This window comes from Muntiacus reevesi, chromosome 3, assembly GCF_963930625.1.
Source record: "Muntiacus reevesi chromosome 3, mMunRee1.1, whole genome shotgun sequence".
In the NCBI taxonomy this organism is placed as follows: domain Eukaryota; kingdom Metazoa; phylum Chordata; class Mammalia; order Artiodactyla; family Cervidae; genus Muntiacus; species Muntiacus reevesi.
The window spans coordinates 118,822,990-118,845,592 of NC_089251.1; the positions used below are offsets into that span (position 1 = coordinate 118,822,990).

The 22,603-nt window shown below is 42.1% G+C and overlaps 1 protein-coding gene across 2 annotated transcripts in view; it reads right to left on the bottom strand.

Moving 5' to 3' along the window:
- Window positions 1-2,447: 2,447 nt before the first annotated feature.
- Window positions 2,448-22,603, bottom strand: part of LOC136164846 (nuclear body protein SP140-like protein) — a 95,164-nt gene continuing 75,008 nt past the window's right edge. For both annotated transcript variants that reach the window (XM_065930372.1, XM_065930373.1), the window contains exons 15-23: window positions 21,834-21,938; window positions 19,107-19,249; window positions 17,529-17,567; window positions 16,924-17,070; window positions 10,893-11,008; window positions 5,239-5,359; window positions 4,882-4,953; window positions 4,229-4,372; window positions 2,448-2,699 (exon numbers count right to left, since the gene is read on the bottom strand). In XM_065930372.1, the coding sequence (XP_065786444.1) occupies window positions 2,598-2,699; window positions 4,229-4,372; window positions 4,882-4,953; window positions 5,239-5,359; window positions 10,893-11,008; window positions 16,924-17,070; window positions 17,529-17,567; window positions 19,107-19,249; window positions 21,834-21,938 (989 nt within the window). In that variant the 3' untranslated portion in view covers window positions 2,448-2,597. The remainder of the gene's footprint in view (window positions 2,700-4,228; window positions 4,373-4,881; window positions 4,954-5,238; window positions 5,360-10,892; window positions 11,009-16,923; window positions 17,071-17,528; window positions 17,568-19,106; window positions 19,250-21,833; window positions 21,939-22,603) is intronic.

Below are 22,603 nucleotides of genomic sequence, written 5' to 3' on the forward strand. Positions count from 1 at the left end.
ATGAGACGGAGCCAAAGTGAAAACAACACCCAGTTGTGGATGTGGCTGGTGATGGAAGTCAAGTCTGATGCTGTAAAGAACAGTATTACATAGGAACCTGGAATGTTAGGTCCACAAATCAAGGTAAATTGGAAGTGGTCAAATAGGAGATGGCAAGAGTGGACATCAACATTTTAGGAATCAGTGAACTAAAATGGACTGGAATGGGCAAATTTAATTCAGATGATCATTATATCTACTACTGTGGGCAAGAATCCCTTGAAAGAAATGGAGTAGCCTTCATAGTCAACAAAAGAGTCTGAAATGCAATACTTAGGTGCAATCTCAAAAATGACAGAATGATTTCTGGTCATTTCCAAGGAAAACCATTCAGTATCACAGTAATCCAAGTCCATGCCCCAACCAATAATGAAGAAAAAGCTAAAGCTGAATGAATGTTCTGTGGTGACCTACAAGATGTTCTAGAACTAACACCAAAAAAAGATGTTCTTTTCATTATAGGGGACTGAAATGCAAAAGCAGGAAGTCAAGAGATACCTGGAGTAACAGGCAATTTTGGCCTTGGAGTACAAAATGAAGCAGGGCAAAGGCTGCAGAGTTTTGCCAAGAGAACACACTGGTCATGACAAACACTCTCTTCCAACAACACAAGAGATGACTCTACACATGGACATCACCAGATGGTCAACACCAAAATCAGATTGATTACATTCTCTGCAGCCAAAGGTGGAGAAGCTCTATACAGTCAGCAAAAACAAGATCAGGAACTGACTGTGGTTCAGATTATGAACTCTTTATTGCAAAATTCAGACTTAAGTTGAAGAAAGTAGAGAAATCCACTAGGCCATTCAGGTATGGTCTAAATCAAATCCCTTATGATTATACAGTGAAAGTGACACATAGATTCAAGGGATTAGATCTGATAGATAAACAATTAAAAGTTCTTCATAGCCTGAAGGACTATGAATGGAGGTTTGCAACATTGTACACGAGGCTGTGATCAGAACCATCCCTCAAAAAAAGAAATTCAAAAAGGCAAAATGGCTGTCTGAGAAGGCCTTATAAATAGCTGAGAAAATAAGAGAGGTGAAAGGCAAAGGAGACAAGGAAAGATACATCCATCTGAATGCAGAGTTCCAAAGAATAACAAGGAGAGATGAGAAAGCCTTCCTAAATGATCAATGTAGCACAAGCTGGAATCAAGACTGCCAAGGAGAAATATCAATAACCTCAGATATGCAGATGACACCACCCTTATGGCAGAAAGTGAAGAAGAACTAAAGAGCCTCTTGATGAAAGTGAAAGAGAAGAGTGAAAAAGTCACCTAAAGCTCAGCATTCGAAAAACTAAGATCATGGCATCTGGTCCCATCACTTCATGACAAATAGATGGGGAAACAGTGGAAACAGTGACAGATTTTAGTTTTGGAAGTTCCAAAATCACTGCAGATGGTGACTGCAGCCTTGAAATTAAAAGATGAATGCTCCTTGGAAGAAAAGTTATGACCAACCTAGACAGCATATTAAAAAGTAGAGACATTACTTTGCCAACAAAACCCCATCTAGTCAAGGCTATGGTTTTTCCAGTGGTCATGTATGGATGTGAGAGTGAACCATAAAGAAAGCTGAGCACCGAAGAATTGATGCCTTTCAACTGTGGTGTTGGAGAATACTCGAGAGTCCCTTGGACTGCAAAGAGATCCAAACAGTCCATCCTAAAGGAGATCAGTCCTGAATATTTATTGGAAGGACTGATGTTGAAGCTGAAACTCCAATACTTTGGCCACCTGATGTGAAGAACTGACTCATTGGAAAAGAGACTGATTATGGGAAAGATTGAAGGCAGGAGAAGAAGGGGATGGCAGAGTATGAGATGGTTGGATGGTATCACCACCGACTCAATGGACATGAGTTTGAGTAAACTCCGGGAGCTGGCAATGGATAGGGAGGCCTGGCGTGCTGCAGTCCGTGGAGTCGCAAAGAGTCGGACACAACTGAGCAACTGAACTGAACTGAACTGAAAATAAGAAATGACAGTCCTGTGTGGGCTTCCCTGGTGGCTCAGAGGTAAAGAATCTGCCTGCCAATGCCGGAGACGCATATCTGATCCCGGGGTCAGGAAGATCCCCTGGAGGAGGAAATGGCAACCTACTCCAGTATTCTTGCTGGGAAATCCCATGGACAGAAGGAGCCTTGTGGTCTATAGTCTATGGGGCTGCAAAAGAGTCAGACACAGTGACTAAACAATAGCAACAGTTCCTGTGTGGGGAGGAGAAAAGAAGAGAAAAGTTTACTTGAGAACCTAATAAAGATTTAAGTAAATGGAAGCACAAAATATGATCCTTTCTAGAAAGACCTGACATTTTCTTTTGTGAATATCACCCCTTATTACCCAGTAAGAGAATCTGAAAATTTTAAATTTTATTTAGAAAAATAAATGAGCAGGAATGTCAACAACAACAAGTTTGAAAAAGAAGGGTGTTATTTGCACAGAAACGGGCAGATGGTCAGTGAGGCCACAGGCACAGTCTTCTGTAGCTGCTGGAGGCTCTGAAGCGACAACTGGAAATGGGCTCCATTATAAAAGAACGGCTCAAACTAAGTGCTGTTTGTACTTATTTCCTGGATGCCAAAAATGTCTTTGAAATTGTCCTCAAATTGGGTCTCTAGTTGAAGTCCTAGATTGATGAAATTTTTCTTCTGAAAGAGCAAAGACAGAAACAACATTAGACACCCAATGTTTCGGTTAATCCAGAGCTTTATTTTAGACCCCCAAATGTCAAGTGAGAATTGATCCAGTTGAGAGTAGTTTATGTTCCCTGATAGCTGGATTGTTTCTTTTTATCTGGAAGACATAGGAGCAAAAATGGCACTGTATTACAATCTAATTATTCACCAGAAATTTGTTGATTAATTAAAACAAATTCTAGCTATTTGATTTTGAACATAGCACATATTCCACATGACAGTATGAAAATACAGTAAGATCTAAGGTAAGTTTATGGTGTCTTCCTTTATTATTCATTCCCACTCCTTGAGATAATCTGTATTAACTTTTAGATACAGCAGTAGGAAATGCGAATGTAAAGAGATCTAAGATTTTTAAATTTGAGAAAGTGGTCTGCTCTCTTCCTTTAGAGGAGAGAAGTGCAAGTTGCCTTTAAAACGTGCTTCTGGGGACATTCCTGGTGGTCCAGCGGTTAAGAATTTGCCTTCCAAGGCAGGGTGTGTAGGTTTGATCCCTGGTTGGGGAACTAAGATCCTAGATGCCTTGAGGCCAAAAAATCAAAACACAGAACAGAAACAATATTGTAACAAATTCAATAAAAGCTTTAAAAATGGTCCATGTGAAAAAACATCAAAAAGCAATTTGCTTCTTGCTGATGAGAGGCCTGACCCCACTTCTGTGTGAGCAAAAGGACACGAGAGTTCTGCTTTCCATCCAGAAATGCTGGAAATAGGGAGATGCCCAGGTGTGGGGGAGGCCCCTGTACACACATTTCTGAGGGCCTGGATGCCAGAGGGCAAGTGCATAGTGGCAAACTGCACATGGACCTACGATGCCTCAGCATCCAGACTCTCCAGGATGGTCTCCAAGTCTGGGATGAGTGAGGATAGAAGCCTAGGCCAATGGCAGGGACTTCTGAGGCCCACACAGTACTGCCAGGTCCAGTATAAATAAATAAATAAATAAAAAAAAGTACTTCCATTTCCTGTGGAAGGTACTGGGTCTGCAGTTCACTTTTGCTTGGGCTTCCCAGGTGGTGCCTTGGTAAAGAATCCATCAGCTGATGCAGGAGACATAGGAGTCGCGGGTTTAATCCCTGGGTCGGGAAGATGCCCTGGAGTAGGAAATGGCAACCCACTACACTAGTCTTGCCTGGAAAATCTCATGAACAGAGGAGCCTGGCAGACTGCAGTCCATGGGGTCACAAAGAGTTGGACATGATTGCGCACAGCGCCAGTGTTCTTTATGGGCAAACTGAAGAAGGAACTGTGTGGAAGTAAGAGCTATGTAGAAGTAAACTCTGAGGTCCAAGGGTAATGCTTCCAGTGATCCCTTCTGATCTGTTATTATGTTCCCTACCATTGCCCACAGGGCTTGTAGAATACTGCCAGAATTTTTACTTGTGTGAGCTTGAGGGAAATTATAACATTTACTTGATACAGGAAGTTGAAAGGCAAAATAACTTAACTGAAGAAGAATAGAAGCAGGGAGAACCACTTACCCTGTAAACTACCTTGTGATTCTGGAAAATGAGACGCATGTCCCGCACAAACTCCCCCACTGTGTAGTACAAGGTCATCGTCAGCTTGTCCTTGATTTTGTTTAACCACATGGGCTCCTCAATGTCCCGAGAAGTGACTGTAGTCTGTTGACAAAAGTGACAAATGGTAGTCATGGTTTCAAGTTTCCCTTCTATCGATTCCCACTGTTAAGGACCGAGTGCTTGTATCCCCCCAAATTCATATGCTGAAATCCTCACGCCCACTGTGATGGTCTTAGGAGGTGGGACCACTTGGAGGTAATTAAGTAATTGTGAGGATGGGGCCCTCCAAATAGGATTAGTGCCTTTATACAAGGGATCCCAGGGACTTCTCTCTCCCTTTCCACCATACAAGGACAAGATGAGAAATGGTTGCGTGCAACCTGAAGGGAAGTCCTCACTATGGCCTGACCACGCTGGCACCCTGATCTTGACCTTTCAACCTCCAGCCACCCAGTCTATGGTAGTTTGTTGTAACAGCCTAAGCTTCTAAGGGCTGACTGAGCTAACTAAGACATCCATCAACAAGGCAAAGAGGTTGGCAATGTGTGCCCATTGATTTATATCACAAATTTGACAAATACCAGTTTTCAGTTTTTATTGCTGTTACTTACATAATGTGGTTCTGAGACAAAAAAGGAGCTTTTTGGAGAGCAATAGATCTTCAAGAGGAGAAATTCACATTTCTGCCAAAGATAGACAAGATTTTTAAGTGACGAGCAGCTTGGAAAGAATGAGCTTTTACATATGCTCAGATCAATGCACAACACCCCAAACTTGCAGACCCCCCTAAACAAACACAGAATGGGAATTTTCTGTGGCTTATGGATTTCGGTGTCAGGTAATGTGATCAGAACACACCAAGGCACAGCGGTTTGCCTTGGGCACTCTTCCTCCTGCTCCCTGGAAGATGGTGCTCCTTCTCTTGTGTAAACAGCAAGGAGGGGGCTTAGGTTTACATTTCAACTCACCAACTGCTCTCTAGGCACCATCCGCTTCTGTAGGATCTCAGATTCTTGATAAATTGGCTGGCTTTCTGAGCAATATTTCTTAAGATCCTCTATCTGGCAGAAGATGCAACTCCATGGGTTCCTGAGAGGTCAAATATAAGGTCAGTAAAGCTGGGTTCTCTGTGACTCAACCATTGTCTCCATAGCTGCTAAAGTCCTCTGTTCGGGAGTAACTGGAAGTTTCCACCTGTACCCAGCTCCTCTCTGACACCCTTCTGCACTGGAGCCCGATTTGGGCTCAACTGCCAAAAACAGCTCTCCCATCAATAGTGGTAGAAGACTGACAGTCTCAGTGAAGTACCACAGTGGGTCAGGACTCTTATTCTCTTCAAAACTTAGGGTTCCTGTCTGAGCTACTGTGAGTTTGGTCATGAACTCTGCCTTTTAGAAATAAGAACTAGAAATTGGTATGTTAAGCATTGGAATCTTGGGCCTTGATGATCCATCAACTCACAATAAAAATCATGAAATCACCCCTTCTTGTCAGCTTTGCTGAATAAGCACAGAGCATAAGTGATAGGCATTATTTTTTTTTCCAGTCATTGCTATCTCTGTGTCTAGAATCTGCACTGCAGAAACTTCTTGAAAAGGAAATCTACCAAGAGAGGACCAGAAGTTTTTCATGTGCCCCTAGATTTGTTCTCTCCTTTACCATGTTCTCTGTCCTGGGGCACTCTTGATAATCTGCAAGGAAGAGACAGTGATCCAACCTAGCGATGTCATTTAGCATCTCTCCTGGGCCACCCCAGAGGTTGCTCAAGGGGGCCTGTTACAGCGCCCATGGTGCAAGGGTGGCCTGCACTATACAGGAGCTCCACAGAAAAGTGAATCCTTCTACCTCTGCAGAATGCCCAGCTGCAGATGTTTATGCTGAATTCCTGTCAGTTCAGTTCAGTTCAGTCGCTCATTGTGTCCAACTCTTTGTGACCCCACAGACTGCAGCACGCCAGGCCTCCCTGTCCATCACAAACTCCCAGAATTTACTCAAACTCATGTCCATTGAGTCGGTGATGCCATCCAACCATCTCATCCTTTGTCGTCCCCTTCTCCTCCCACCTTCAATCTTTCCCATGATCAGGGTCTTTTCCAATGAGTCAGTTCTTCACATCAGGTGTCCAAAGTATTGGAGTTTCACTTCAACATCAGTCCTTCCAATGAATATTCAGGGATGATTTCCTTTAGGATGTACAGGTTGGATCTCCTTGTAGTCCAAGGGACTCTCAAGAGTCTGCTCCAACACCACAGTTCAAAAGCATCAATTCTTCGGTGCTCAGCTTTCTTTATAGTCCAACTCTCACATCCATACATGACTACTGGAAAAACCACAGCCTTGACTAGATGGGGTTTTGTTGGCAAAGTAATGTCTCTGCTTTTTAATATGCTATCTAGGTTGGTCATAACTTTCCTTCCAAGGACTAAGTGTCTTTTAATTTCATGGCTGCAGTCACCATCTGAAGTGATTTTGGAGCCCAAGAAAATAAAGTCTGCCACTGTTTCCTCATCTATTTGCCATGAAGTGACAGTACTGGATGCCATGATCATAGTTTTCTGAATGTTGAGCTTTAAGCCAATGTTTTCACTCTTGTCTTTCACTTTCATCAAGAGGCTCTTTAGTTCTTCTTCATTTTCTGCCATAAGGGTGGTGTCATCTGCATATCTGAGGCTATTGATATTTCTCCTGAAACTTGATTCCAGCTTGTGCTTCATCCAGCCTGGCATTTCACATGATGTACTCTGCATGTAAGTTAAATAAGCAGGGTGACAATATACAGCCTTGACGTACTCCTTTTCCTATTTGGAACCAGTCTGTGGTTCCATGTCCAGTTCTAACTGTTGCTTCCTGACCTGCATACAAGTTTCTCAAGAGGCAGGTCAGGTGGTCTGGTATTCCCATCTCTTTAAGAATTTTCCACAGTTTGTTGTGATCCATACAGTCAAAGGCTTTGGCATAGTCAATAAAGCAGAAATAGACATTTTTCTGGAAGTCTCTTGCTTTTTCAGTGATCCAGCAGATGTTGGCAATTTGATCTCTGCTTCCTTTGCCTTTTCTAAAACCAACTTGAACATCTGGAAGTTCATGGTTCATGTATTGTTGAAGCCTGGCTTGGAGAATTTTGAGCAGTACTTTACTAGCGTGTGAGATGAGTGCATTTGTGCGGTAGTTTGAGCATTCTTTGGCATTGCCTTTCTTTGCTGAATTCCTGAGGTGGCACAATCTCTGGGAGCTTCATGGGAGCAGATGAGCTATGTTAAACTCCTCCCATTTTGGAGGAAAAATGCTCTATCCTCATAGGGACGGACATAATCCTGGTAGAGATTCTCCCTCTTGGCCCCAGAAATTCTACTACTTCTAAAATGCCTTCTCCTTCTATATGTTATCTCACATGTCATCACCTCTGACCAAAGATACACTTTACCACAAAGGAAATGCAGTAGTGGACTCACACCCACAGAATTCAGGGATCTTATCCTGAACCCTGAGATTCAAGATCAGCTGACTTGATAAAACTGCGATGATCATCTTCTGAAGGCTCAGAACAACCCCCGTTTTGTCAGCTTTGTGATATTCCCATTTTGTTGTTGTTCAGTCGCTTAGTCGTGTCCAATTCTTTGCGACCCCTGGACTGCTGCATGCTAGGCTCCTCTGTCCATCACTATCTCCCGGAGTTTTTTCAAACTCAGGTCCATTGAGTTGGTGATACCATCCAACCATCTCATCCTCTGTCATCCCTTTCTCCTCCTGCCTTCAATCTTTCCCAGTATCAGGATCTTTTCTAATGAATTGGCTGTTTGCATCAGGTGGCCAAAGTATTGGAGCTTCAGCTTCAGCATCAGTCCTTGCAATGAATATTCAGGACTAATTTCCTTTAGGATTGACTGGTTTGATCTCCTTGCAGTCCAAAGAACTCTCAGGAGTCTTCTCCAGCACCACGATTCAAAAGGATCAATTCTTTGATGCTCAGTTTTCTTTATGGTTCAACTCTCACATCCATACATGATTACAGGCAAAATCTTAATTTTGACTATATGGACCTTTGTCAGCAAAGTAATATCTCTGCTTTTTAATATGATGTCTAGGTTTTTCATAGCTTTTCTTCAAAGGAGCAAGCATCTTTTAACTTCGTGGCTGCAGTCACCATCTGCAGTGATTTTGGATCCCAAGAAAATAAAATCTATCACTGTTTCCACTTTTTCCCCATCCATTTGCCATGAAGTGATGGAACCAGATGCCATGATCTTAGTTTTATGAATGTTGGGTTTTAAGTCACCTTTTCCACTCTCTTCTTTCCCCCTCATCAAGAGGCTCTTTAGTTCCTCTTTGATTTCTGCCACTAGAGTGGTATCATCTGCATAACTAAGGTTGTTGATATTTCTCCTAGCAATCTTGATTCTAGTTCATGCTTTATCCAGTCCGGCATTTTCCATATGTACTCTGCATGCAAGTTAAATAAAAACAGTGACAATATACAACCTTGTAGGAATCCTTTCCCAATTTTAAACCAGTCCATTTTCCCATGTCCAGTTCTAACTGTTGCTTCTTGACCTGCATGCAGGTTTCTCAGGAGACAGGTAAGGTGGTCTGGTATTCCCATCTCTTTAAGAATTTTCCAGTTATTTATTTATTGATTGATTTTTTTGTGATCCACACAGTCAAAGGCTTTCGTGTCATCAATGAAGCAGAAGTAAATGCTTTTTTCTGGAACTCTCTTGCTTTCCCCATGATTCAGTGAATGTTGCCAACTTCATTTCTTTTTCCTCTGCCTTTTGTAAATCCAGCTTGTACATGTGGAAGTTCTCGACTCATGTACTGCTGAAGCCTAGCTTGAAGTATTTTGAGCATTACCTTGCTAGCATGTGAAATGAGCACAATTGTATAGTAGTTTGAACATTCTTTGACACTGGAATGAAAACTGACATTTTCCAATCCTGTGGCCACTGCTGGGTTTTCCAAATTTGTGGCCATGTTGAGTGCAGCAGTTTCACAGTATCATCTTTTAGGATTTGAAATAGCTCAACTGGAATTCCATCACCTCCACTAGCTTTGTTCATATTAATGCTTCCTAAGGCCCACTTGACTTCACACTCTAGGATGTTTGGCTCAAGGTGAGTGACCACACCATGGCGGTTATTTGGTCATTAAGATCTTTTTGTATAGTTCTTCTGTGTATTCCTGCCACATCTTTTTAATCTCTCCTCTTCTGTTAGGTCCTTACCATTCCTGTCCTTTATTGTGCCCATCCTTGCATGAAATGTTCCCGTAATATCTCCAATCTATTTGAAGAAATCTCTAGTCTTTCCAATTCTATTGTTTTCCTCTATTTCTTTACATTGTTCATTGAAGAAGACCTTCTTAGCCCTCATTGCTATTCTCCAAAACTCTGCTTTCAGTTGGAAATATCTTTCCCTTTCTCCTTTGCCTTTCACTTTTCTTCTTTCCCCAGCTGTTTGTAAGGCCTCCTCAAGCAACCATTTTGGATTTTTGCATTTCTTTTTCTTTGGGATGATTTTGGTCACTGCCTCCTGTACAGTGTTACAAACCTTTGTCCATAGTTCTTCAGGCACTTTGCATACTGAATTTTATCCCCTGAATCAATTTGTCACCTCCACCGTATATTTGTAAGGGGTTTGATTTAGGTCATACCTGAGTGGTCTAGTGGTTTTCCTACTTTCTTCTATTTAAGCCCAAATTTATTCAGATGACCATTATATCTACCACTGTGAGCAAAATTCCCTTAGAAGAAATGGAATGGGACTCACAGTCAATCAAAGGGTATAGAATACAATATGCAGTGCAATCTCAAAAACAATAGAATGTTCTTGGTTTGTTTCCAAAGCAATCTATTCAATATCATAGTAATCCAAGTCTATGCCCCAACCACTGATGCCAAAGAATCTGAAGCTGATCAGTTCTATGAAGACCTACAACATCTAGAATGAATACCAAAAAGGGGTGTCCTTTTCATCATAGTGGATTGGAATGCAAAATTAGGAAGTCAAGAGATACCTAGAATAACAGGCAAGTTTGGTGTTGGAGTACAAAATGAAGCACAGCAAAGCCTAACAGTCTTGTCAAGAGAACATGCTGGTCATAGCAAACATCCTTTTCCAACAACCCAGGAGACGACTGCACATGGACATCACCAGGTGGTCAATACTGAAATCAGATTATGTTCTTTGCAGCCAAAGATGGAGAAGCTTCTATTATATCATCAGCAAAAGCAAGAGCTGGAGCTGACTGTGGCTCAGATCATCAGTTCTTTATCGCAAAATTCAGCCTCAGATTGATGTTTCCATAGCAGGTGGTATATGTTTTAAACCAGCAACTAATATACGGCGTCATCACCCCATCAAAATGCATGGTTCCGGGAATCAAGTGAGGGAAGTGAGGGTTATTCCTTTCTCTATTGTATCTAATCACCACTTGAAGAGTTTTCTTATCATTAATCTACTGCTACTAGCACTGTTAAACAGCTACGTATCTTATTTCTGAATCCTGATACGTAAGAACTCTGCTTCTGAATCAAGACACATACAACACTCAACTTTGCAGTCTGAGTGTGCATGATGGGAGAAACCTAAGAAGGAAGGGCAGGAGGGAGCCAGGTCTCACTCACTTGGTAGCAACTTTAGGTGGAATGTGGCAGTTCCCATGAAAGAACCTTGGACACGTATCACAGGATAACAGCTTGTTCTTTTCACTGCACACCTCACATTTTTTTGAGTCTTCTGGCTAGAAGGGGAGATGATGTAGACATCATTGGGATTAGCAAGACTCTGGAAAGTCAACCCTGTGTTTGGCACTGTAGACTCACAACCTTTACTTGTACCTAGGTGATACTTGTAAACCATTCTCAAATTGGTTTACTAGAGTTCAAGAGAAGACTTTCTGCTCTGCAGTGAAGTTCAGGAGGAAGTGGTTATGTGTTAAACTTTCAAAGTTTTCTTTATAGAGACAGAGATTCTGACACACGAAGGCTTTCAACAACCACAGAAAAGGATAAATTAAAGATAATCTGAGAAATTCATTATTCTGAAGGCAAAATCTGTCTCAGGAATACAGTGTCTCATCTAGTTGTCTATACTGCATCATTTACATTGACTCATTGAAGAGTGATTTACTGAGAATTTTTTTTTTTTTATGGTCCTTTGGCCATGTTGCATGACATGTGGGAATCTTCTCTGACCAGGAACTGAACCTGCCCTGCCTGCGCTGGTAGCAGTGTCATAACCATTGGACCACCAGGAAAGTCCCTACTGAGACTTTACATGATAGAATAAACATCTGAGAGATCACTGCATCTCATTTTCCTTGTCGTAAGTTCTCTGTGAATTGAAGGACCTGGGGAGGCATTCCTGGGCTATGGATTTTGTGTTGGAGAGCCCCTGAGCCTGCAACAGTGCCTCTGGTTGGAAAGACGATGGGCACAGATAATCAAGTGAATGCCAGGGCAGACAGACCACTCTGGATCTGAAGCTTAGGGAAAGCTATCCCATGACTTAACTTGGCATCTAGGTGTGGAGGTGCCATCTCTCCATGGCTGGGAACTGTGGTAATGGCAACCACTGGAGTTGAAGGCCAAGGTCTTACCCTAATTTTCTGAGCCCATGGAAGACCTGGTGCTTTGTCCTGTGTAAGGAAGATGAAAGGGCCCACAAAGTCAGTTAGTGCAGGATTTTTCACCAGTCTCAATATGTGGGGCCTTTCAGTTCAGTTCAGTTGCTCAGTCATGTCCGACTCTTTGCAACCCCATGAACCGCAGCACACCAGGCCTCCCTGTCCATCACCAACTCCTGGAGTCCTCCCAAATCATGTCTATTGTGTCAGTGATGCCATCCAACCATTTCATCCTCTGTTGTCCCCTTCCTCTCCCACCTTCAATCTTTCCCATCATCAGGGTCTTTTCCAATGAGTCAGCTCTTCACATCAGGTGTCCAAAGTATTGGAGTTTCAGCTTCAACATCAGTCTTTCCAATGAACACCCAGGACTGATCTCCTTTAGGTTGGACTGGTTGAACCTCCTTGCAGTCGAAGGGACTCTCAAGAGTCTTCCCCACCACCACAGTTCAAAAGCATCAATTCTTTGGCACTCAGCTTTTTTTATAGTCCAACTCTCACATCCATACATGACCACTGGAAAAACCATAGCCTTGACTAGATGGACCTTTGTTGACAAAGTAATGTCTCTGTTTTTTAATATGCTGTCTAGGTTGGTCATAACTTTCCTTCCAAGGAGTAAACATCTTTTGATTTCATGGCTGTAGTCACCATCTGCAGTGATTTTGGAGCCCAGAAAAGTAGTCAGCCAGTTTCCACTGTTTCCCCACCTATTAGCCATGAAGTGATGGAACCAGATGCCATGATCTTAGTTTTCTGAATGTTGAGCTTTAAGCCAAATTTTTCACTCTCCTCTTTCACTATCAGAGGCTCTTTAGTTTTTCTTTACTTTCTACCATAAGGGTGGTGTCATTTGCATATCTGAGGCTATTGATATTTCTCTTGGCAATCTTGATTCCAGCTTGTGTTCATCCAGCCTGGCATTTCTCATGATGTACTCTGCATAGAAGTTAAATAAGCAGGGTGACAATATACAGCCTTGATGTACTCCTTTTCTTATTTGGAACTAGTCTGTTTTTCCATGTCCAGTTCTAACTGTTGCTTCCTGACCTGCATACAGGTTTCTCAAGAGGCAGGTCAGGTGGTCTGGGGGCTTTTAGCCAGATTTTATTTCATCCAGTGACATACTAGAGGGGTGGGATGGAGTGGGAGGTGAGAGGGAGAGTCAAGAGGGAGGGGACATGTGAATGCCTATGGCTGATTCATACTGACGTATGGCAGAAACTAACACAATATGGTAAAGCGTTATCCTTCAATTAAAAATAAATTTATTTAAAAATTAAAAATAAATAAATAAATAAATAAATAAATTTATTTAAAAATAAAGAAAAAAATTGACAGTGTTTGTATCTAAGTTTTGTGGCGTAACAAGTAGCACATGTTAAAACTGCAGAATTTATGGGGACTTCCCTGGCACCTTAGTGGTTAAGACTTCCCCTTTCAATGCAGGGGGTGCAGGTTCAATCCCTGGTTGGGGAACTAATATCCCATATGCCTCACGGTCAAAAAACCAAAACATAAAACAGAAGCAATATTGTAACAAACTCAATAAAGACTTTAAAAATGGTCCACATAAAAAAAATCTTAAGAAAAAAAAGCCTATAGAATTTATAGACCAAAATAAGAATGGTCAAGGAAGGACCCCATTGGTGGGCAAGGAGAATTAAATTTCTTCCTTTTTATTTTTGGTGATAATCTATGTGGCAATAACATGTGAATCTCTATATACTACGATTTCTATGTATGAGGGTCATGTGTCTGTTCTGCAGAAATGCTCAGAGAATGGGCACCTGTTCCCTCTCCTGGCCCACCTGAGTGGAAAGATAACCATGTGGTGGGAAACAGTTCATCTAATGGATAGCAGCTCTTTATCTAGATGAAGCTACCCTTTCTACACCATGGGCTGGAAGAAGAAATTCACATGACAGTACTTGCATGACAGTTTAGGTACAAAACAATTGCAGATTTGGGGACCAGCCCACCTGTGATGGGTAACTGGGACTCTGGTGGGTGTTGAGGAAGTGGGGAGATGGTGGGGAGGACCATTCACCTCTTCCTTTTAGAAACAGTCTTTATGCTTTGTTCCATGACACTCCATTCTCTTTGATTTTTCTAACATGTTTCTTCTTTCTTTTCAGCTTCCAAACCTGGAATGGTGGAATTCTGTAGGGCTGTGTCCTGTTGTCCCCTGCCCATTTTCCTCTCCTAGATGACCACAACCACTCCCATGACCTACCACATTCATCCCTAGGCTTTAAGACCTGTGTCTCTCATGTGTACCCCAATGTTCATCGCAGCACTGTTTATAATAGCCAAGACATGGACGCAACCTAGATGCCCATCAGCAGATGAATGGATAAGGAAGCTATGGTACATATACGCAATGGAATATTACTCAGCCATTAAAAAGAATACGTTTGAATCAGTTCTAATGAGATGGATGAAACTGGAGCCCATTAAACAGAGTGAAGTAAGACAGAAAAGTAAACACCAGTACAGTATACTAACACATATATATGGAATTTAGAAAGATGGTAATGATAACCCTATATGCAAGACAGAAAAAGAGACACAGATATACAGAACAGACTTTTGGACTCTATGGGAGAAGGCGAGGGTGGGATGATCTGAGAGAATAGCATTGAAATATATATATTATCAAGTTGAAACAGATCACCAGTCCAGGTTGGCTGCATGAGACAAGTGCTCAGGGCTGGTCCACTGGGATGACCCAGAGGGATGGGATGGGGAGGGAGGCGGGAGGGGGGTTCAGGATGGGGAACACATGTAAATCCATGTCTGATTCATGTCAATGTATGGCAAAAACCACTACAATATTGTAAAGTTATTAGCCTCCAACTAATAAAAATAAGTGAAAAGAAAATCCTAAGAAGAAAACAAACAAACAAACAAACAAACAAATGGCCATAAGCAAACTTCAAAAAAAAAAACCTGTGTATCTGGTCTCCTGGTCTTCTTTTGAGTACCCGAGCAACCAAACGTTACTTTTTAAAAAAATCATAAAATTATATGTCTTTCATCATGTCTGAAACCCATTGTGCCCCAGACCACAGTCCTTGTCTTTCTGTCTTGAATGTGCTCCTCTTCTGGTGCCCCCTCCTCTCATTAAGAGCCCTACCATTTACCCAGGGGACTGGAAGTGAACATGGATTCCTTCCCTTACCCCATCCCAGACATCCAACCAGTTACCAGTCCTGCTGATCTGAATTTTTAAATACTCCATCTCATTCTCAGTGCTTCTATGAGGCCTGTTGCTACAAGAATGCAGAGCCTCTACTTATAACATAGTATTATGAGCCAAAGCAAAATGGCCTGATATTTCCAAATCATAACAGTCAGAATATTATCCTTGAGCCCAATGAGCTGAGGTGAATTGGAACACACGTTGATCAGTGGAAGCATTTGGTCTTAAAGAACAGTGCAAATAGCATCTCTTTCTCCAGAAAACACAGTGGATGCAAATCCTAGTTACTGAATCTTTAGCATATAGTCAGTGAAGCAGGTATCCCCAGAAACCAGCTTTGTGAAGATCATGACTTCCTAGTTTGGCAGAGGTGGTCAAGGTTACCTCTGCTGGAAGTTAGGAAAATGGAAGCTTTTCTATTTCCTTTTTTTCACCTCATAGCTTCTCTCTCACACACTGTCTTGGAGAGGAAGACATCAACTATCTGACGCCTTCCCCAGAATCCACACAACACAGACAGCACTAGTCCATGAATGTCACATGCTACTTTGGAGGAGAGAATTTGCCTTCATTGGTGGCATTAAGGTCTGCACAGCCCCTCTGATGACGTTGAAGGGCCTCTCTGCAAAGGAAAATATTTTCCAAGTAACAGCCTCTTCTACAGGGCACTCCTGCTTCCCAATCAGTGTATTCTTTAATGTGTCATCTCCATGAAGGAAGTAAAATTTACCTTGAAGACAGACCCCTTGAGGAAGGACTCAGTGTGAGTGGCTGTGTGCATGTGAAGGAGAGGTTTGGTTTGGTTTTTGCTTTGCTAGGTGACATATGACTATATATTCGTTCTGAAGGGGATTTCTACACCAGGTCTATACTAGGTCAGTTAGAGTGACCATGAGATGTTTCCATTTTGCTCAATCCTTATTTCATTAAAGCCAGCACCCAGAAAAACCAGTGAAAATACAATCAGTGTTGCAAAAGCAACCATCATTAAACACACTTTTTTTGTGCCTTCCAAAATCATACTTTTCCACCTCTAGCTCCATCTTTTATGGCTAATTTTAAAACAGTATGCCCACTGCAGTGGCCTATATGGGAAAAGAATCTAAAAAAAAGAGTGGATATATGTATATATGTAACAACCCACTTTGCTCTATACCTGAAACTAATACAACATTTAAGTCAACTGTACTCCAATAAAAACTTTTTAAAGAAAGACAGTACAGAAACTCACCTACCTCCTAATGAGCTCCACTCCGAGAGCGTGTTGAAAGTCCAGTTTGTTGGTTAGTCCAACAAAGTTAGCCTAGGTACCCAGCTAACACAATCAACTCTATGGTACTGTGCTGTAATAAACTTGTAACACTTTTCACACAAATAATACAGAAAAGGCAAACAAACACAAAAAGTAAAGAAAACATTTTTAATGTACAGTTAGAGTACCTTGAGAGGTGCAGTAGTACAGTACAACAGCTAGCAGAGACTGAACAGGCAAGAAGGGTTACTGACTGGAGGAGGGACTGGAGGTGGAAGTCGGTAGAGCTGAAGGATCGTCGGCAACAGGAGAGGGAGGGCAAGCTGCAATTTCACTCACGCCTGACGTTGATGACACAGGTTCTGGCTCTTTGCTGGATTCAATTCTGTCTACTCTCTTTAAAAAATGACGCAGTGATGTCTGGATAGTGGCTGTTTTTTTCTCATCATGGATGACACGGTAGCATTGGACTGCATTCTGAACGGCTGCTACAATCTTCTTGTACCGTTCTACGCCCAAGTCCTGTGCCTCAGAAACTAAGGGTGCCTCTTCAGATAAAGAAAATCCCCTTACCATTTCCCGTCTCATGCATCTCTTCAGTTCTGCAGTTACTTCCTTTTGTCTCTCTTCCTCCTTCCTCTGGGCCTCCAAATCCTGGAGTTTCTTAGCCATACCAGCTACATCACTGCTGCTTTTACAATTGCTTCCAGACATCCTGGACTTGAAATAAAGATACTGTACTACTATCCTCTATACTGCACTGTACAGTAAAGTACACAAAAGCCCCATTAGCTGTGGAGGATTCACATACATGACCACACACGCCAGACATGTGAATAAACTTATGTGATTGAACATGCGAATGCATGTTCGCATCTTCAAAAGCTTGCAACTTTAACGTTCACATGTAGGGACTTACTCATCTATTTTTCTAAAGCAAATGTACAAGGTCAGTTCTGCCTCGTTATCTATTTTTAAGGATTATCTCCACCCTCTATCTCAAATATTTTAAAACTCAAAGAAGTCCCAGCTTCACACACATAAATGTTTGGAAGTAGCAAAAACACCGTACTATAAAGTCAAGCTTCATCATAATTGGTTAATTTAAAAACTATGAAATAAAGCCAGAGAGATGGAAAATCAACAATATGGTAGGTGAGACAGAAGATAATAGCTACCTTTTTCCTTTTTCTTGATGGGTTTGGTATGTCTCCTTTCTGAAAGAAAAGTGAAATTCATGCTGTGATGGGTCCTTGTTTCTACTTTGTGAGCTCAATAATTCCAACTGCCTTTCATTCATGTCCCACTGCCAACACAAGTTCGAGGGAGCTTCATGGGAAATAAACTCCCTCTCCAAGTCTGTAATGCACTGCTCTCTGTTACCCAGCCTCAGATTTAAAGTCAGCTTTAAAAACTGTATCCTCACGCTTGCTCTCCTTATAAAGTCTTGCCAGAATTTCCTTTACAACCACTTCTACACCTGCCACTTCCTTTCCATCCCCCAGTATCCCTCTAGCTTGTGTATTTATACCTCGAGTACTATAGCTATTATGTTGGTACATACCTAGTGAGTGATTGACAGGTGGCAGACCTTATCAGTGGCCTTGGACACACACTCTCTTTGGGGAGACAAGTGGGAAAAGCTGGCACAGAATCGGTAAGATTCTACATGAACAGGGCTGATTGTGGAGGCCTTGAGGCCCAAGAAAAAAGACTGAGCCTTTTATTTAATCATGGGGCAATCATGGGAGGTTTGGGTTCGGGCCACACTTTATGTTAGATGTATTCGATAACTATCTTCTCATCATTAGAGTGGCACAAGTAAGGACCATCTGGGGCATGTGGTTCATCTGTGACAGAGATCTGGCCTGTTTTGTTCACATCAGGGGCTGTTAAGAGGATCAAAGAGATAGTTTAAAATGCATTTTAAGATATTCTTTCTCAAGAATGAACTTCATAAGTCTATCCAGAAAACACTCACTCTGATGCATTATTTTCAGATACATAGTTCTATTATTGTTGTTTTAAACATTCCCCTGACAAAGTCTAAGATCTTCCCCCACCAAATTAAATTTATTAAATTTAATTTACTTTCCTGTGACCAAATTACACAATGGCAATTATTAGTGGCAGCGCCAAGGTCACAATTTTTACTGTTCTACCTCCAAAATTGTAAGAGTTTGAATACTACTCAGCCATAGAAAAGGACAAAATTTTGTCATTTGCAGCAACATAGATGGACTTGAAGGGCATTATGCTAAGTAAGCGAATGTTAGAGAAAGACAAATGTAAGCGTGGTATCAGTTATATGTGGAATCTAAAAATATATATATAACAAACTAGTGAATATAACATAAAAAATGCAGACTCACAGGTATAGAGAACAAACCAGTGGTTAACAGTGAAGTGGGGAGAGGAATAACATAGAAGTAGGGAAGTGGGAGATACGACTAGTGGGTATAAGACAGGCTCAAGCACGATAGGGGGACTATAGCTAATATTTTGTAATAAATGCAAGTGGAAAGGAACTTTTAAAAATTGAATAAAAAATTAAAAAATTTAAGTGTAAGAGTTTACACACTTAGAGGATTGAATTGCAATGAAAGCCAGCGAAGATAGCACCCACATGAACTATTAGGGATAATATATGCATTGTGACCTAGGCATGGTGATTTTCTGGAAGCGTCCTGCTAAAGCTTGAAGCCGGTGACCCACGGCACAAAACCCTTGGTTGCAGTGCTTTGATGCTAGAATACCTGAATCAAGATTTCCAGGGTCCATCCATGACAGCGCACACTCTTCTTCCAGTTCCTGGAGGCTTCACGGCCTCCTTGTTTTTCAAACTCCTTGAGGGTGAGCCACAGTCCATCCTTATCCTTTATACACTTTTCTGAGGAGCCTGTGAGACCAAGACAAGGTGAGCTCCCTTTCTTGCCAGGGCATGCACCAGACTGTGAAAACCCCAAGACTTGACCTCCCACTGCATGAATCTGGGCCACCTGTTTTGGCTTCAGAACCGTCAACAGGAGAGCAGGGTCCCCTCTTGGGGACCCAGAGCAGTCTGAAAGGCAAGGGTAGGAGGTAACTTCCTGTCCAGTGTGCATACTTTGACCTTCATGCAATGAGAAGTGCAGTAATTACTACCTGGAGTGCGTTCTAACTCACTTCAGTCATGTCCAACTCTTTGTCACCCCATGGACTGTAGCCTGCCAGGATCCTCTGTCCATGGGATTCTCCAGGCAAGAATATTGGAGTGGGTTGCCATTCCCTCCTCCAGGGGATCTTTCTGACTCAGGGATTGAACCCTCATCTCTTATGTCTCCTGCATTGGCAGGCGGGTTCTTTACCACCAGTGCCACCTGGGAAGCCCCCAGTTACTACCCACATTTACTTAAAAAATACTTCCTTATATTCAAAAGAAAAAAAAAGAATGAATCAAAAGATGAGTAGGGAAGATTCTTTCTCTTCCCTTCTCTGAGACCTGAGATAGAACCAGGCTGAGTTTCTGAGGGGGCAAGTGAGGTTACACGGGGTCACCACAGCTACATCTGCCTTGTCTTGTACAAAAGTTGATCATTTCAGCTAATGGCAAGCAACTATTTCTCATATTTTGAATTCAAGCTATTTTATGTTAAAAGAAATTAGGAAATGCTATAAAGTGGGAAAAGATAAGTTATATATGTGCTATGGCTACCTGATGCAAAGAACTGACTCATTTGAAAAGACCCTGCTGCTGGGAAAGATTGAAGGCAGGAGGAGAAGGGGACAACAGAGGATGAGATGGTTGGATGGCGTCACCGACTCAATGGATATGAGTCTGAGTAAACTCTGGGAGTTGGTGATGGACAGGGAGGCCTGGCATGCTGCAGTCCATGGGGTTGCAAAGAGTTGGGCGCAACTGAGCGACTGAACTGAGCTGATATAGTCATTAGGCAAACATTTATATATGGACTGGTGGCTCAGATGGTAAAGAATCTGCAATGAGGGAGAGCCGGGTTTGATCCTGGGATCAGGAAGATTCTGTGGAGAAGGGAATGGTTACCCACTCCAATATTGTTGCCTGATGAATCCTACAGACAGAGGAACCTGGCAGGCTACAGTCCTTGGGGTGGCAAAGAGTTGGACGTGACTGAGCCACTGACATACACACAAAAGCAAAAAACCCATTTATATTGGGTTGGCCAAAAAGTTCATATGGAGTTTTCTGTAAGATATGGAAAAATTGAACAAACTTTTTGCCCAACCCAATACTTGTTGGTACCAAATGAACTATATTTTGGGAGGAGGGACTCAGTTATGATAGATGAGCAAGATGAACATTTGTACTATAACAATTATAATTTGTAAACTTTTACATCTGTTATGTCATTTTTTTCTCATGATATGGTGAGGCAAATTTTATTATTATTCCCATTTGGGTGAAGACTAAGTTCAGGATGAGAGATACTTGTTGGCCCATACAAAATAGACAATTTTGGTACAGCTGAAACTCGAATCCAGGTCTTCTGAGCCTAAAGGCTGTGCTCTTTTTCAGTGAGCAAAAGGCCAGACAGACATTACAGGGAATCGACTGTGAAGGATGCTGTTGGGTTTCTCAAATGTGTACATCTTCCATCCTGTTATTGAAGCACTTGCCCTTGTATTGGGTGTAGATGGGAACCTGGGGGCCTTCCCATGGCAGGAAAGGAGATGGCCTGGTCAGCTAGTGCTCATTAATTTAAAAAGTGTGGAAATGCCATCTTTCCTCCAGCCTCTCTGGGATGCTGTGTAGAAAAGAGCCAACAGAGAAGAATTGAGCGTGCTTTCTTCAGAATGTCTGTTTGCCAGATGGCCCGTGGCTGGCATCTGGGAACATGGACTTGGGAAGTGGGTCTCACTATTCCCAGGACTTAAGAACTGTTGGTATAAAGGATACAGTGTGTGTGGAATGCCTGCTTTCCTTCCAAGAGTTTGGAATTTTGGCATGTACTAGGCAGAGGGTACTTATGTAACTAAGTAAGTAAGTGAAGTTGCTCAGTCATGTCCAACTCTTTGCGACCCCATGGACTGTAGCCTATCAGGCTCCTCCATCCATGGGATTTTCCAGGCAAGAATACTGGAGTGGGTTGCCATTTCGGACTCTTAGGCTCAGGGCAGCTTCCCTGGCAGACAACATTCCATATCGTTGCTGGAGAATTAAGTGCGTCGTGGGGACCCCTCTGGGAGAGGACTTTGGAAACTGATACCTCTACCATGTGCTTTTTCCCCTTGCTGATTTGTTTTTTTTTTTTTTTTTTTTGCCTTTTCAATAGAATAAATAACAGCCACGAGTTCAACAATATGCTGAGTCCTTTCAGTCTTCCTGGTGAACCACGAGACCTGGGGATGGTCTTAGAATGTCTTAGAAACATGTTCCTCCCCGCAACAAGGGTCTACAATCTGTACAATATATTATTCACATGGGAGTTTTCTAACTGAAAATTGTAGAATATTGTGAAGCCCACCTTTTTTCATTTTCTCCTTGTATAAAGTCCCCGTCGCTGTACCACAAGTCACAGGAAGCTGATCACTTTGAAAATCCACATTTGTTTCTCTGAGAGCTCTTGGACCTGCAAGGAAGCATGTGTTTTTTCATTCCATCTTGCTCTAAAATGATCTCTCCTCCCCCATCTTGAGATCCTTCTTTATAACTTAAAATATAATGGGAGGATTTCTCCCATGAATTAGGTACATTTCTAGGTCTTTCTTTTATGACAGATTAGGTCCATAAAGGAATGTCACTTTATATCCCAATCCTCTGAAATCCTACATACACACCTCTTGAGGAAGGATCTGAATTCCCAAGCTTGCTGACCCTAGCTACCTTTTGCATGATCATTTTACTCCTGCTGTTTTGAAGGAAGCTTTATAGTCATATCATCGCTTTGAAGTTATACAGATGGAGAAAAAGCCTCAATTTTTCATTTTTTCTCTCTGTTCGAGGGCTCAACTGGGGCAACAAAGCAGGATTGCAATGGGCCCCCAGCGGGTCAGTTCTGTCTTCCCCCCTTGCTTTCTGCTTTGCTTCACTTCTCTTTCATGGGAGCTTTCTCTGTGGCTAGAAGGTAACTTGCTCTAGAAGAAACCACAAATTGCTCAGGGAGAGGGCCTCTGTACACCCTTGGGTGAGGGTGCTGAGGTCTGATTCCTCTGAAGCAGATGCTGAAAATCTTAGAATGTCAGTAGTGGGAACACCTTCTCTTGCCCTTCTGGCCAGCATTGAAGGGGATCCATT